The following is a 17,377-nucleotide window of genomic DNA, read 5'->3' as shown; positions in this document are numbered from 1 at the left end:
ACGGTCCTGAAGCTACTCGAGTCCTTATCATTCCATCATCTATGCACGTAGCCTCTCGCCGTATTGCGTCAATTATTCTGCACGTATGTAATATATATATATATATATAACAATGCATAATATGAGAATTGAACGCCTCTCAAATTGGATATCTCGATTTTTGAAATGCGATAAATTGCTCAATTTTATGCAACTCATTTATCGAACAAAGAAAAATTGCATTTTTTATTTTTATACTGAAGGAATATAATTTTTTCTACAGTCGGTAAAAAAGCTCAGTGAAATGGATGTCGTTGCTACAACTTTTTAAATATTGATATAATGATACAAGGTATTTCAGTGTAATTATAGTTGCTACAATGCTTATAAATTTTATGGGTATTGCAACATTGTTATAATCTGCTTATCTCGGATGATTAATTTTTTCAATTAAACGAGGCCTTGGTATCAACTGCACCGTTTAAACCGAAGTCAAATATCGTAATAGTTATTAAAAAATACGGTACGATTGACCATAATCGAAAGAAAATAGTAATACCTACTAGATTTACTGGTTTATACAGCCGCAAAATTCATTTTCATTTCATACTTAGGACTGTTTTTCACTTCTCGTAATGAAAAAATGATAATACTAGTTGAGGACTGTACAGTAAGCACAACTGGACGTTTCGATCGATGAGGAAATTTTCTATTGCCATTTGCTCTCAAACTTCGTATAACAATCCACCATGACGGTTATTCGAGAAGGACCAAAATTCAACGAAATGCCGATTCAAGTCGTCAGGATTAAAAGCTTGCCTCTAATTCTATCTACAGATAAAATAGGTCCAATTTTGATTGAGAAAATTTGCAAATCTCAGCACAAAGTGAAATTCTCTTTCTCTCTCTCTCTTTTTGGAAGAATAGCCTTGTCAAAAAACGTTTAATCGAAATGTTTTCTTTTTATACGTGTAAAGGCTTATTTAATGCATAAAATGAACTTGGAAGTTAATAGAATTCCAATGACGTTGTTGAAAGAACACAATTCAACACTGGCAAATCTTCAATACGATATACAATTCGAGGAGTACAGTAGTTGAACCAATTCAGCTGATTAGAGGCTTATTTTATTTTTTTAAAAAGATAATCCTCGCGACGACTTGACTGTGTCGAGATTACGTAGATGGGCTGAAAAATACGAACGATATATCATACCCATCGTGTCCGCTGAATTGTGAAACGGAAAAATACATCCGAGCAAATGATTATAATAAGAATTTAGTGAGGCGAAGAAAAATACAATTTTTAATTGACACACATAACGACTCTGCAGTGCGAATAATATTCTTTTAAGTGTTCAAAAATGAAATGGAACAGAAAAATAAATTTGTTTGAAAATAGAGACGATCATTATGTAACCGGGTTACGCAAACACGAGCGACTCGCGTGACTCAAGAAATTTTTTTTCGGTGCCAAGAACCGCGAAACATAATATAAGTAAATTCTTCTTATATCATTTCCGTTTTTATTTCTTTTCGTCCGCAGTTATTCGACAGAATGGTTCAGTGTCCTCTGGTAAAATGTGATTCAGAAACCGTGGATACACGTGTCGTTTACTATTCCACACCTACATTCATGCGTTCAGCCTAGCCTGTGCACCCAAACACTTTGCGCAACGCTGAAAGTCAGCTGATTCTGAGCCGCGGATCTAGCTTTGAGCAAACCACGAGGTTCGCAAACTGCCAGGAAAATAGTCTGCACAGAGTTAATGCCTATAGGCAAAATGTGCTCCGCAGTAAGTCAGCCACTGATGACGATCAGTCGCTTACCGACAGTCGGACGAAGCGCTTCGGTCGTGGCTATTTATTTGTCGATTATTTTCGATTAATTTTCCCGCCAAAATCTTTCCGTCAAATAATCTCTTTGATCTTTGACGCGTCATCGATCGAGTGTGTTGTTTCTTACCTCATTTGTCAATCCGTTGTGAATCATTAATTTATTCGCGATTCAACGCCCATATTCTGTGTGACTGTTTTACTTGATTCAATGGTTTCGTGACATTCTGGAACGAGGTAAGAATTTGGATTTATTTAAAGATTTTTTTAACGTTTGATTGTTTTTTTTTTACCAATCATTACAAGTTCCGTTAAAAATATGTTATTAAGGAGGCGCTTGGCTCCTTTTTTACCGACTGTGTTGAACCGATTTACAGTTTTCTACCATTACTCATAAACGGGGCACCAAGATCGATTTTCCTCCGTTTAATGGGTGGTCTATAGGGTGCGCCAAAATATAAATAAAATAGTTTTATTTCACGATCTATATGAAATACTGAGATAGAATTTTTCTAATTGTAACCGATTTTCGCCCATAAACATTGAAGTCATCTTAAATATCTTTTAATAGATTAGAGTTAGGAAAATTCTATCCGAGTAGTTTTTTATAGAGCGTGAAATTTCCTATAAGAATCTGTATTTAGATAGTTTATAAATCAAGCCGTTTACGAGAAGAAAAAGAAACTAAAATCTAAAAAAAAATATCAATATTAAAAGCTTATATTTGGCTTAGATATTTTACCTATGACATGCTGTACCGAAATTTTGGAAGCAGGATGAAGAGATTCCCGATAAATTCGTGGGCGAAGAAAGTTACTCTTATCGAAGTCCCACGCGGAGACTTTATTTCTAAGTTTGATTCGGGTATATATTTATTGTCTCTGCCTGAATTCGAATGTTATCGATATGTTTAAAAATTTTGTGATCCATTTGGACTCGCCGCAAACTTTGATAATGAATGTAATCTTCGATCTTCACGGTTATCAAAACGTGGCGTTTTGTTTTCTAAACTAAATTGCTTTTCGGATACAACGGTAAAAATTATATTCGGTTCAAATTAACTAACAATAAATGTGTATCTTAACTTTTCGTCGTTCTAAATTTTTAAACCATTGATGCAGGTCGAATAGAATTAAGATAATTAACGAAAAACCGTAACCCCGGTAATTAACCAGAATAGATCGTACGTATAACGCAATCGTTTTACGTAGGTACTTTTCGTCTTTTGATCTGTTCTAACTTCAATAATTGCTCTTTGTTTATTTCGATGAACCCAAAAATATATCACAGAGTTTGGCGTGAGTCCCCGAAAATTCCTCTGCTCGTCAAGCAACGACGAGATATTATAAGTATATGTACTTATGCTCGTTAACAACGAGGCTGAAAATTTGCAAGAATATATATATTACAATGGTGTACGAACCACCGATATATATATATATATATATATACACCACATTCTTGATTATCTTATAGAATGATTTATCGCTTGTATTATCACATAAATATAAACACCACGACGTCGATTGTTCACAATATTGCAGGCACGTTTTCTCCTGGCTATTATTTATATACTTGCCAAGTTGTACAATCGATCGTGCCAACTCAATTCGAAGAACATTATGTAACTAATGTTTGTTTTGTTCCTTGTTTTCGCATATTCGTTCTGCTTGTATTCGACAAAAAATTAATTATAGAAAAATCTTGTGGAGTAAATGTGATTTCGAAATTTTACTACGTTCGTAATAATAGTAATAATGATGTGTGAAAATAATTCTGTCGGATTTAAAATTTGAAAAAGAATTTTCTTCTTTTTTATTTTATTTGGCTTCTTCTTTAACTGCTTTGCAAATTAATTATTTGGAGTATTTCTTAGTCCCACGGTTGTAATGTAAACACTGTAAGCATTGGCCCAAATTTATAAGTTGCGAAATACGTGGGTTATAATATATTATACTTATGTATATTTATTTGTAAATGTGTTATATGCATGTACGAAGAACGGCATGTATGTTAAGGGTGACCTTGTTAAACATCCTATACAAGTATAACTTTTATAGCCGTGAGTGCCAAGGGTGATTTCGATTTGTATACGTATATGTGCACAAACGGCGTGTGTGGTGATTTTAATTATAAACAACCCAGATGGTATTTGAGAGATAAAACTATGTATATGTATTGTTAGGCTTATGCAGCATAATTTGACGTGGCTGCATGCCATGCGCTTGTGTGTTAAGTATAAACAAATTTATCGCAAAGAATATTGCTGGGAAAATGCGTTGCAGCACCTGTCTGAACTTTGGATGAATATATACTTACATGTAGTTTCACGATATTTTCATTATTCACTAGGCACTTTGCGCTAGTAGTTTAATTTTCAGAAAAACTGCGTGAATCGATGTGTCAAGTATACATTAAATTAACTATTGTAGATACGGTTCTATTTTACGTATATCCATCGTATATTCGGAAATAAAACACTCGGTTTCTTTACACCACCCGATACATTGCAAGTTTATTGGCATCTTCCTCTTCCGGTCCTGCAACCCTCGTGCCGACTATAATCATAACATTGATAATAACTAGTCGGGAATTAATTAACTCGCAAAAAGGAAGGGCGTAGGAAACGCGAACATTATGCTATTTGACACGGTTATTTTTAATATTAGTAACGAAGGTACAGATTTGAAAAATAAAGAAAAGTTTATGTTGAAAAATGTACATTTTTTACTGGAAATTTTAGACACTTGTTGACTAGAAAAAATTTTGCTTACATCTTAAGAAATAGAAAGAAGTGATTTGGGAAAGCTAAGAGCAAAAATGATCCACAATATCGAGTTTTAGACACCTGAGTTGGTACGGTATTGATTACAATTTGAAATACGATATGTGTCTAGGCATGCGAGACTGCGATTATCTGCGCATAAAATTTAATTTGTTGACGCGTGTGTTATGTAACAAGCGGGTGATTCTTACTACGACGTTTATAACCAATGCTAGTTATTTGCCACATATAAACAACTCAGAACCGTGGGAAGCCCCGGTAAAATTTTTCCTTATTGAGTGTTATTATTCCATTGAATTCTCTTGTATAATTCATATAAAAAATGCAAATATCATTAAAACCATGGCAAGCGAGATTTTTGTGAGCTTTGACCTTGAATATCTTAAGACGCGTATATGAGATTTGATGAGACTTTTGGGACAAATTTTAGAATGCCAACATAAAGGTTTATACAAGTTTACAGCTTAAATACCTCTCATTCCAAGGTTGACCCTTTTCTTTTGGCTCACGCGTGTGCACTAGAATCAATTTTGGTTTTCGACATCATTCACAGTTGACTTCTTTGATAGTGGACCTTCTTGATAACGTGGACCGAAAACAGAATTTTATCTTTCAAGCGCACGTTTTGATTGCAATTTTACAACAAACGTTTCATGTCATGTGAATAAAATCTCGGATATTTCTAAAATGGCAGACTTCATCTTCGAATCTCAATTTCAGAAGGAAATTACGTTTTTTTTTAATATCCCAGAAACTTTTTCTGAAATTGTTTTTCCAAAAGCCTGTATCTCATCGACAACGAATAAAAATTTTCCACATTTTTAAACGCGAAATGAAAGACTCGTTGTTCTGCTTTCAAGTCAAAGAAGTTTCCGAAAATCGGTCAACACGTTTGGATTTTATTCACGTTTTAAGTTGGTCCCAGTTTTTGAGTGAGCTGCGTGCAACGAGTTACAACGCTTCTACCACAAAACGTTCATATACGCATGTGAAGCCGTGCTTCGAAGTGTAATGGTCATAAAATGACGTACATATTCTGGTCAATAGGGCCGTTGATACCATCGATCAGGCAGAGAAAGTCAAGGCAAGAGTGTCACAAGGTCGATGTAAAATTTAGCGTCTGAAGTCGCATATACCGCACACCTGCTGTAAGAAAAGTAATTTCCCATTACGGTTTCTTCTCTTATACCTTTTTCAGTGCATGCATTTTGGAGGTTCCATTTCCAAATGGTCCTGTATCAATCGCGTGCGAAAGAAGTTTTATAAACAAAAGAACGCCTGTACGCAGGCAACTGGTCTTACTTGTGTAATTTCCATTTGCCTCAATACAGGATCAGGACGAGTCTCACAGCCTAAAAGAAGAGCAGTTTCATTCATATTTGCGATGCGGGGAGCATATAATTAGGCGCGAAACACAAAAACAAATGAGTTCAAAGTCACCGAAAAAAACGTTATGGAATAAATTATTACTTGCGTCTTAAAGATGATTACTAATAAGTAGTGTCAGATACTATCCGAATATTCAATGGCTGCTATACAAACAACGAAGAAGGATAGGCTAACAGACGAAATTTTTGGTATTTTCCTTTGCTCTTCACTTTTTCAACTGTTTGTCGTTCTCTTCTTTGTTCTATTCTCATTGAATGATATTTATCAGCTTTTTTGGATCAGTGCAATCTATTTCTTACATAACATGATAGCATTACGGACAATCGATATGAATGTATTGCATATCGGAGATAAGACTTTTAATTTACAGCAGATAAAGACGAGGGCCTATATTATCTCGCCATGCCTCTGCAATGGACTTTGACGTTTGCTTTTTGGGCTACAAAAAGTGTTAGTCACCTGGAACAAAGAAATTTGTGTTTTTTTTTTGTAGAATAATTCATAAAGGTGATATTTTTCTTATACTCCAGGTTGAGAACCTGTTTCTGATACTTGTAAATGATAGTTTGAACGAAACTGCAAGTATTAAGAGCAGAGAATGTGGAAAGCGATTATTTGATGCTAAAAAAACAGATGAAATACAGTAAACGATGTGTAATACATAATACGCGTGAACCGTGCCTCCTTTTGAAGTTGACGCTTATTTCTTATTTTCCTTATACCAATAATACTACATAAGATAATTTTGATTACGATCAAGCCATTAAAAAATAACAGTGCATATATTTTCATAGAATACACGGCTCAAGTGGAAACAGTTACTACTTTAAGAATTAATGGTAATTTTGCAAGCACGATTCTCAAACTTCCATTCAGCTTTCTGGAAAAATATAATATCTTTTTTCTCTTCACATGCCCACGCTCTTTGTTTATATACTCTTACTTACTTACTGAGTGTCGAACGACTTATGATCTGTGTTTACTGTAAAATGATTCAAGTACTTCTACAGTTCACATACTTTATTTTGAAATTAAGTGATTAGAAAGTAATTACATGAGATTGATTTGGCTCAGAAACAATCTTTCTGCATTCAAATCTTTGAAATTTGAAACACTTATTTATGCACTTTACTTCGTTAGATTTTGATTGAATTGACAAGATTTATTACAGTCCTTAGGCGTGATAAAACAGATTATTGAAGTAGGAAATCCTTAAAATGCTTCATTCCTTCAAAGTAAAACGATATTTGTTTTTGAAAAAAATTTGCAAACGAAGATCAGCGGTATACTACATGTATAGAGACTTTTTACGTAGAAACGAAACAGGCTGTGTGCAGAAAATATAAAAATCAAAACACATAAAGTAATTAATGGCTATCATTGGATTCGCGAAGCCCATGAAACCTGTGATTTGTCATATGATTTGTTATGTATTTTATTTTATCATCTATACTTCATAATTTATTATGTAGTTTGTTGTGTATTGAGTCGAATTCACATGTTAAATTACATGATAAAATACATCGGAAAATCGGTCATAACGTTATGTGATTTATCGAAGAACAATTTTCAGCAGGGCAGATTTCACCATGAACTATGTAGGATTGTTGAGAGTTATAAAAATGGCAAAACTCGCTGGAGTTGGAAATTGAGCCGCTTGTGACTTTTTCATCAGATATTTTAGTGTTTACTAAAGTTTCGTAATGTTATAACGACGCAAATCACTTATTATATCAATTTGTACGATAAACGAGCAGCACAGGGTGTAAAAAAAATTACATATCGCTATTTTACTGGGTGATTCAGCTTCCGCTGGCCGACGATCATCGCCATTTATGGTTTTACAAAATGGACCTTGATACAAGCATACAGTAAGAATAGGCTCCATGCGTCGATTTGTCGTAGGTCAAACGGCTCGCATGGCCTGATTATAATTCCGGTTTCCTGGACAGATTGATGCGCAGTGAGCTGCGACATATTTCAATTTATAAATATACCAACACAATCTGACTGATTTGGATAGAAGCACATAAAGGCACGAAGAGTTATATAACAGTGCAACAAAAGCATACTTTAATAAGTATCTGTTTATTTCAGTGTGGAAATGAAAAATCTAGAGCTTAATAGACAGAATTTATTTTGTCACTTTTCGAAAACGTAAGGTGATTTTGTAAAAACAAAAGTCTGGAGCCACACCTTCTTCATGAATATTGTCGTAATATTATGTCTGCAGTGAAATTGTCGCGTAAATAAGATAATCTTGACGAATAAGGCGATTTGAGGCCAAACTGCAAATATCGCCTTTAGTCAACGTGTCAAATTTTCATTTTCTAATTGTTTGACCCATAGTTTAATCGAATTTTTTCATCTTTTAAGGTCTTAATCGACGAGAACGCGTTGTTTGCGATCCATATTTCCTTAGAGATATTTATTTCTCTCAACGAGCAGCATTTGGCGTAGCCAGTTAAATTTTTTTTTTTTTTTCATCAACTTTCACCTCAAATACCAATGTATATCCATGGATATCAAGCTGAAAAGTCACTCGGTGGAACGGTAAAAATAATTTTTTCAAACACGCAGCAGATCTGTTAGTTTATTCGTACGGTTCAATTGTTTATAACCGAATTCAAATCGTTCGAAACGATCGAAGCGCGCTCTGTGCGTCCATGGACGAATGAAAGGCGGCTCGACCGATGGTTCTATTTATCTAATGCGGTAGTATTGCGGCAGTCGCCAGTCCTATAAGTTGTGTCGTGTACAGTTTACAGTAACAGTATGCTAGACGAATGTGCTGATGAGTTGGTCAAAGAATTCTCGAATATATTCGCTCCTTCGTAGTTTTAAAAACATCAGTGGACTTGGCGTAAAGCGGAAGTGAGAGCTCGAATTGTGCGAAAACAAGTGAAGGTGACTGATTCTTGCTGAGAGCGATGGCTTGTTCAGGAAAACGTGTAAACCCGCTGGCTTGGGTTTCGACTAAATAAACAAGGTGAACTGAAACGAAATTAATCTCTTCTGTGAAAAAGAAAAGCGTAATCGCGAATGCCATCGGCACGCTGTCACCGATTACGCTGTTGATAATTGCTTCCCACTTTTGTTCGAACAGCAAACTTGACCGTCAACCTTTCTTTGTTTTTTCCGAAACCTCACGCAGAGATTTATTGGCAAACGAAACAACCGTTCTCGAGCTTTTCTTTATGCATAATTTCGCGTAGAACCAGAATTTCCTTACACGATATTCGATTTCCTATATTCTCTCTAATTTATTGTTAGTGAATTTTAGTCATTCACTGATGTGTGAAAATGTTCAATTTTTATCACATGATTCGAATCACGTGATCTTTACGTTATTTGCTTTCTTTTGTTCTTTTAAGTGAGTTTTTTTGTCATTTTTATTAAATTTCTCATTAATGTTACAAAAGTGACGTACAATGTTTTTACTCATCAAATGTCAGTTGTATTTGGTCTGTCATGACCTTGTTATGATTAATTAAAATATTATATATCCGTAATGGCTGGTGGAAACAATAGAAATTAAAAATATGTAGAGAGTCAACAAACTGATAAAGCAACTCTTAAACGTTGTAAAATAATAAGTAGGACTCGTACTAATATTTGGCTTTCTACAATGAAAAATATGGAATGGCATATGCAAGGATTCAAATACAGAGTAAAGAAAAAAACAAGCAAACTGCCGACGATAACTATGTATGTACATAAGATCGCAGTACGTCTTGGAATAAATAATGAGTGTGTCTTGAATTGTAAAACATTAACAATATGAATATATACTACAATTGTGTGTACAGAACTGACGAATATTGCGAAAAACATTCTTACCCGACGGATGAAAAACTTTTACACTTCTCAAGATGTCTACTTTTCTCAGGCACACGTATTACGATTTTTCATGTCATGTAAATATGGATGGCGCAGATGATTCAAGCTTTAACTCAGTAAAATATTATTTCCAAGGATTCCTCGTTCTTTGGGTTGCTGATTTTTCTTTTAAGAATTCTGTTAATTGAATAAATAGTAGCAGAATGAACCCACTGAACTTGTTGCGTTTTTTTTTTTATTGTTGCAAGATTACATTTTAATTTCTTACTTTTAACCACCATGGATGTGACTTGGATTTTTGTCACAATAGTTGAAAGATGACAAAAAAAAAAGTTGCATAATAAAATAAATGAAATAACCAGAGCACGTGTTTAACCATAAAAAATGAACTGGCATTTGGCAGCAAACCTTGAATGAATTCACAAAAATACATTTAACTTCAAGAAAACAAAAAACAAAAAAAAAGATAAGAAATACTGCAGTAGCACTAAAATGCAGCGAATGTGGTTTTTAGAGAAAGAAGAAGATCGGGAGATAAGGCGTCTTTGGAAGCCGAAGAGTGCAGAGGAAAGTGAACAAGAGGTTGACGCCGAAGACTCTGAAACAATCGCGATGAAGGGTGCAAAGCGAGATTGGATCTTCAGGGTGCAGGTGCTGAAATTTTTCTCTATATAATAATCTGAGAAAATGGGGTAAGATTCAATTATGAAAGTGACATTTTCCAATATGATTCCATAGGTGCCGAACCTTGAAAAAAATGAATTGGTCTACGTCGTTGGTAATCTGCCGGAACTGGGTGCCTGGAATCATAATCAAGCGATTCAACTACCCAGAGAGTTAACGGCTGGTGACGCTGCTATGTTTGATACAAATAACGGTTCCTACCATATTGGACACGGAGCCGAGCATGAAAGCATCGCCGAGAGCATGTTTGGTAACGGAGATGAGTGAGTTCTACGTGCAACATAGCTTTTGAAAAGGAATTTATCTCTTGATCTCAGCTCTGTGATTGCTTGGAAAAAATATCACAATTAGAAAACTCTTACTACAGAAACTCTCTTTATATGAAAAGTTTAAACAAAATTTTAAATGTTGTGAAACTGGAAATTTTCGAGAAATAGTCAAGTATTCTAGTGAAATTTGTTGTATGTTATTCATTCCTCGAAATACACACCCTCTTTAACGAGCAAAAGAGCTGTGCGTGAATATGTTGGAGTGAGTTAAATATTTAACTAGAGAAAAATATATTCGCAGTGAAGCTCCAGTCTATTCTCAAACTGTTTGTCTGCCGACTGACGTCGATGTGGAGTTTCGTTACTTCATAGCTGTTATATGCCAACCAAACGGCACTAAGAATTCTGCTAAAACTTTGATCATACGGAAATGGGAAACCCACATAACTCCTAGACTGATTAAAAAAAATGGTGAGGCTCTACCAGAAATTTTTATTTCAGTAAACTTGAGAGGGAGTTCTTTCGTTGTTTTTGAAGCTCTTGTTATGTAGCTGTTTTTATCGTTACATCAATAATGCAAAAATAGTTTCAGATTAGTGACTTTGGATTAGCAAAGTTTAAATTTGTAATGTTTATCAACAGAAGCCATGTATCTTTATGAAGAATAGTTTTTCTAAAAACACAAAATTTTGAATTCTTAAAATCAGATACTTTGCAGCCTCATTGACAATTAATTAAGACTAATTAGAATCGTATTTTCTCTTACAGCACCGAGCAACTTTTCCGGTGACATGAACATTACTCCAGACAAATTTGGATACAACAATGGGTATTTCAAAGTTGAGAGAGGCTGGCTCACTGATGAGACTGTCATTCAGTTCAAGATCTTCAATAGTCCTCTTAAATTATGGAAAGAACGGTTACACAACAAGAAAGTTTACATCAAGGTATAACGTACCAGCTATGCTTCACAATTTATTTGATTTTTAGTTCTAAGATCACCTTACTTTTCAATCAACGAGTCAAACATTTATGCAACGTAAGTGTTTAACATTTTCTAAGTTGAATCACTGACTACTTAGAGCAGCATGATTAAATTTTTAAACTCATTTCTAGTTTCAATACCATTAGTTCTCAAGTCATGAAAAGTTTTTCCACATTTGCAAGAGCCATTATATTATCGTTTATCGTAAAAAGGTATGGATTATGCAAGGTAATATTTTGTTTCAGATGACTCCAGTGAACCTAATGAAACACAATTCATTGGAGCTTCAGCAGTTGGGCGGAGACTGTGTCGAAGACAGTCTCTCTATGGACACACAAGATATCGTTGACCAGCCGCCAATCAGCGTTACTGAAATTTGCGTAGGTTTTTTATGTAACATGTGACAGTATAAATCACGTTTGCATATTGTGCTAATCTACGTTTTACGTGAGGATAACTCGAACGGCTTGGCAACATCAGACTTAAAATGCTGAAAAATGTTAAGAACGTGCTTCTGCAAACTGGAAAGCTGCATTGTTGACAAGTTATATTTTCTGCTCACAGGTTTTGAACGATGAAGACGTGTGCTTTAAGTACCAGGATCAGTTTGGTCACGCTTACCGCGATGAGGAATTCATTGTCTTCAATGTGGCTGTCAGATATCCTGAAACAATCGTAAGTAACTAGTCAAGTCCAAAGGTTGATAACAGATTGTTTTGGCAACAGCGTGATAAGCCATAGTTTGTTATACTTAGCTTCTCTGCTTACGTTGGGTTTATCAAAAAATTATATATGCTTATCCCATTTTACTATGTATAAAAATTTCTCTATCTTTGGCATTTTAAACCGCAATACAATTTCTCAGCTACATTTTCATCTGCAGAGCAGCTATAACTGGCAGCATGGTGGTAATTCACACGCCGATATTAATTAATCTAGATATCACACACCATTGATCATACTGTCTGAGTTTTCAGCAGGCTATTGAGATTTGAGCCTTCTTCCAGGCTTGGTTGAGAGTATTGGTTTCAACGACAAGCACTCAGCTTCATAAAAGATAATTAAACTTGTTAAGGCCAGCTTTTGACTTGGTGGGCAGACGATGATGATCACCTCTATTTCTTGGACTATCTCATCGGCACACGAAGAACTCGAGCTACTATTTGATCAAATAGTGCTGTGAACTGGTCCCAGTGATGATAAGATGCTGTCTGATGCGCAGCTACTATGCATCTGTGTCGTGTGACATCACGTCGAGATATGACGGTCTTGATAGTCGTTCTCCTAGTTAATCCTTCACTCCCGTCCTACCCGGTGCCTCCAGCTGCTCACAGATTATTGCAAAACTTATTTTTCAAATTGGTTTATTTTAGTTTCATCAGTGCTTTTAACAGTTTATTACTTGTGTTTTGAAATGTTAGTTCATTGCTTGGATATCTTTCGTATATCCAGATGATCTTAAACGTTAATTGGTGCAAGTTTATGGTATGGGGTGACAATGTTGCGTGAAATTTGCTGAGGAATAATTGTATCAGTAAATTTGGTTTTTCTTTTTTTTTTTAATTCTCAATACTTGAGGAGGCCAGTTTTTCTTGCAGCTATTCCATAGACTCCCATAAATGTTACGATATCAACGCTGTCGCATCTCATAATCATCTGTGCGCATGAAAAATGGTGAGAGCCCTGTCACTCCTATACCTTACCGCGTAGCGTGCAAATAAATTGGTTTTTTTAGCTCTGTGATCAACTCGGACCAAATGTACGTGGCAACTTCTCTCTCCCAGTAAAGTGTGGCCAGATTGAGACTTGGAATATATCATATCATTGTGCATCGCTTAAAAATTTTCTAAATTCAGTGCTGACAGATTGTTTGCAAGCAGGCAGATATTCCAGATATCAAGTTCGCCGGTGTTGTAATAATTATCATTAATATTAATATTTTTATTACCGCTACTACTGTTACTGTTACACTTTTATTATTATTATTGCTGTTGTTGTTATTATTATTATTATTACTATCTCTACGTTTGCAAACATCGACTATCAATTGAAGTGGTAATAATCTGTCCTCTGAATATAAATTTATGTACAAAATAATATACAAGCTATGGAGTACGTGCACGTATTTTAGAAAAGAAGTGTATTTTGTTCCGATCACAATGGTTCAATAATATTTGCATCGTCTCACTATATGAAGGCATTTTTTTTTTTATGTTTCTGAATATTGAATAGCACGAGTCAGACTATCCGACTGCAGGTGAAATGTCTTCTTACATATCGTGTCTATGAGCAAAAATACATCCACCAGGAGAGTCGAACATTTGCAGAACCAGTACTTATTGTTTATTACAGTTAATAAACTTGTGTATTACTCATACGTTTGATTTACTTCATTTCAGGCATACCTTGTCGACTACTATGTGTACAGTTCAAGGACTTTCCCTGGGGAGCCACCAAATCACATTGGCTTCAGCTACATCTTGCCTAGCACCGTTCAAGCCAGCGTTGGACTTCTCACTGTACCGATTACCAGCAACAAGCATAGGCCTATTGGTAATTATTCCAGTAGATTCATTGTTTGTCATTGTGACTCATTGCCAAACTATCTCATTTAGTTATTATATGCAATCTTGCATGCTCATTGAACCACGTTATCACTTCACTTTATTAGAATTCCTCTGAACCTTAGATTTTGTAATAATCTTTGATAATTAGAATACACTTTAAAATGTTACCAATTTCAAAATCATTTACTGTATTCACGAAAATTATTCTCTGAAACGAGTCAACGAGGATAAGAAAACTATCACACACTTTTAAATAGACAAAAAGTTCGAAATCAAGAATGAAGATATTGGTATTATTTGAATTTAAGGTCAGCTAACCATCGAGTATGTGCGCATAAACCCAATACCTGATTATCCGTGGGACATGAGTATTTCATACGCAAAACACTGGGAGCAAAGGTGGTCAGGGCTTGACGTTGGGCACAGAGGACTCGGTACTTCGTTTAAGTTTGAAATGAAAAAGTAATTATTGCATTATACAATAAAATGGTCAACTGTCCATCCTCATTTGAATATTTTTTTAATTGTGGTCTAAAATAACGAATCTTGAATGTATTATAGCTGTGCAAATGTCAGAGAGAACACCATTGCGTCCTTGAAAACTGCGGCTGATCATGGTGCCGATATGGTCGAATTTGACGTTCAGCTATCAAAAGACCTCATTCCAGTAATCTATCATGATTTTTACGTATCCATATCTCTCAAACGTAAAAAGCAGATTGAAGCAATGGATATGCTTGAAATACCTGTCAAGGATCTCACCTTGGAACAGTTGCACCTCTTGAAGGTAAGAGTAGACCAGAGAATTGTTTTAGAAAATATAAGAAGAAGAAAATATATAGATTTGAAAATTGAACGTGATGCATAATATTTCAGGTTTATCATCTTGCCGAAGGAAGGGAAAAGAACCCAAGATTTTTCGACGAGGATTTAGAGGATCATCAACCCTTCCCCACCCTGAAATCGGTTTTTCAAGAGCTAGAACCTCATGTTGGATGTAATGTCGAAATTAAGTGGACCATGCAGCTGAAGGTAAGCTACTAAGCACAAATTTTGATGACATAACTGAATATGAAAAATCAGTAATTACTCCGTTCAGAAGAATATTGATTAGTGTGGAATATGCTTATACGCATTCTCCTATGGAATATTGTTCTTTTTTTGTTACAGGATGGCACATTCGAGCTAAATCATCCATTTGACCTAAATCTGTATCTAGACATAATAATCAAGGTGGTTTTGGAGCACGGTGAAAACAGAAAGATAGTATTCTCAAGTTTCAATCCAGACATATGTATGATGATTAGACTGAAGCAAAACAAATACCCTGTAGTGTTTCTCACTCAAGGTATCACTTTGAAATACCCAACTTACCACGATCTCAGGTGTCAAACAATACCCATGGCAATGAGACATGCACTAGCGGCGGATATACTTGGGATAAATGTACACACCGAAGATATTCTAAGGGATCCTTCACAAGTTAAACTAGTCAAAGATGCTGGCCTAATTATATTCTGCTGGGGTGATGACAATAATGATAAAGAAACCATCCAGAATCTGAAAAAACTTGGTCTACACGCTGTTATTTACGACAAGTAAGTGATCAGGACACTTTTCTACCATCTTTACATAGTTAGTTGTCACAGAATTCGAGGTTTCTTTGTTCAGTTGCTTCGGAAAGCTATTGGAACTCGTTGTCGTAGCAAAAACAAAATTTTTAATATTGCATTGGTTGTTAAATGAATTTCCTAGAAAACTAAAAATTCTTAGGAGTGTCAAAACTTTTGCGTAACTCAAAACCGAAGAGGACAAAAACTTTCTGAACTATGTACATCTATTCATTGCTATTTTTTATAAGAACAAATTTTGAAACTCTATAACAGGATTGATGAATACAACCAAAAGGAAGTCAAGGAGAGTATCTTCTTGGTAGATGCAAGGGAAAGTGAAAAGGCACTAATTGCATTAGCCCATTGCAGTCAGACTTGTGGTCCTCCACAACTACCACCAGCATCTGCACCAAACTCCACTGAAAAGGTAAAAAAAAAAACCTGAGCAAAAGCTTATGCCGTGGTCTATTAGAAGTGAATCTAATTCCTACATACCATTTCTTACAGGGCTATTTCCTGGAATTGGAGAAGTCTAGAAATTTAGCAGTAACTGCGTCGACAGCGACCTCGCTGGGTTCGCTTGCTAAGAATAGTCTTGGCGGAGACAGTGTTTATCCGATAAAAAATTTCACTGTGAATGATTGCAGTGACGACGATGCTGCAACGGATTGTCTTTGATGCTTCTGTTTTGGAAAAACATTCGCGTCGTCATTTTTATCACGATTAGTTAGAACGCCGTCCGCTGAAGGCACGCGCGAAAATTACACTAATAAATTTTTTTAACTATACTTTTATAGATTTACGAAATGATTTTTAGTGATGATGACGTTCATACAACTATTGAGTACTGGATGTCAACGATGCTCAAGAGTATCTTTTGGGCGTTAATTTGTACGAAACAGTAAAAGTCTTTTATTGCTTTCGATTCATCTTCTATTTCCTAATATTTTTTTTATTTTGTTTGGATGTTATTATTTTTACAATGTCATACTCTTTGTTCGATTTGAGACATATAGCCTCTAAATACTCCCACTGGGCTCACTGACCACAAGGATGTAATATAATTATTAGGGTGATTTAAAATATAACAATGACATTTTTTTCGCAGCAACAGGCTTAAAAGTTTCGTTTAGGTATAAAAGTAAGTCTGTAAAACTTTGAGCTCTTAATATTAATATTAAGACACTCCGCATCGCACTTTTCTATTTTCCATAAGAATAATACGGGAAAGATTGTTTTTGCTCCTTCTGATTTTTATAACTAGCCAACGACGCGTCTCACAGAAAATTCACAGACATGTTTTTGTAGAGAATTGAACGCTCTACAAAAAAGGTCTGTGTCATTTTTCGATAAATGATACTCTTTCAAAAGTTATTTACGGTCAACAATTGACCCCTTGTCACTTTTGAAAGACTAGACTTATGAAAAAAT

The 17,377-nt window shown here is 35.2% G+C and overlaps 1 protein-coding gene across 4 annotated transcripts; it reads left to right on the top strand.

Moving 5' to 3' along the window:
* The first annotated feature begins 1,910 nt into the window (after window positions 1-1,910).
* LOC124405269 (glycerophosphocholine phosphodiesterase GPCPD1-like) lies at window positions 1,911-17,008 on the top strand. 4 transcript variants are annotated; one of them, XM_046880037.1, is made up of 14 exons: window positions 1,911-2,051; window positions 10,343-10,479; window positions 10,567-10,775; window positions 11,083-11,252; window positions 11,550-11,728; window positions 12,012-12,146; window positions 12,331-12,441; window positions 14,166-14,319; window positions 14,642-14,795; window positions 14,895-15,120; window positions 15,210-15,365; window positions 15,504-15,931; window positions 16,220-16,373; window positions 16,454-17,008. In XM_046880037.1, exons 2-14 carry the CDS (start codon window positions 10,441-10,443, stop codon window positions 16,622-16,624), a joined length of 2,286 nt encoding a protein of 761 aa, XP_046735993.1. In that variant the 5' UTR covers window positions 1,911-2,051; window positions 10,343-10,440; the 3' UTR covers window positions 16,625-17,008. The 4 variants fall into 4 exon arrangements, with proteins under 4 accessions (XP_046735993.1, XP_046735994.1, XP_046735991.1 ...); XM_046880038.1 differs by lacking the exon at window positions 1,911-2,051 and adding an exon at window positions 8,779-8,977; XM_046880035.1 differs by lacking the exon at window positions 1,911-2,051 and adding an exon at window positions 8,779-9,013.
* Window positions 17,009-17,377: the final 369 nt, after the last annotated feature.

Source organism: Diprion similis, chromosome 4, assembly GCF_021155765.1.
Source record: "Diprion similis isolate iyDipSimi1 chromosome 4, iyDipSimi1.1, whole genome shotgun sequence".
NCBI classification, from domain to species: Eukaryota; Metazoa; Arthropoda; class Insecta; order Hymenoptera; family Diprionidae; genus Diprion; species Diprion similis.
Note: the sequence above shows the minus strand (reverse complement) of the source record. Positions and strands in the feature narration are given on the sequence as shown.

Coding starts and splice junctions, on each gene's coding strand:
- LOC124405269 (XM_046880034.1), top strand. CDS start 10,321: ATGCAGCGAATGTGGTTTTTAGAGAAAGAAGAAGATCGGGAGATAAGG. Junction 12,442..14,165: donor TCAGATATCCTGAAACAATC/GTAAGTAACTAG, acceptor ACTTCATTTCAG/GCATACCTTGTCGACTACTA. Junction 14,320..14,641: donor CAACAAGCATAGGCCTATTG/GTAATTATTCCA, acceptor TTTGAATTTAAG/GTCAGCTAACCATCGAGTAT.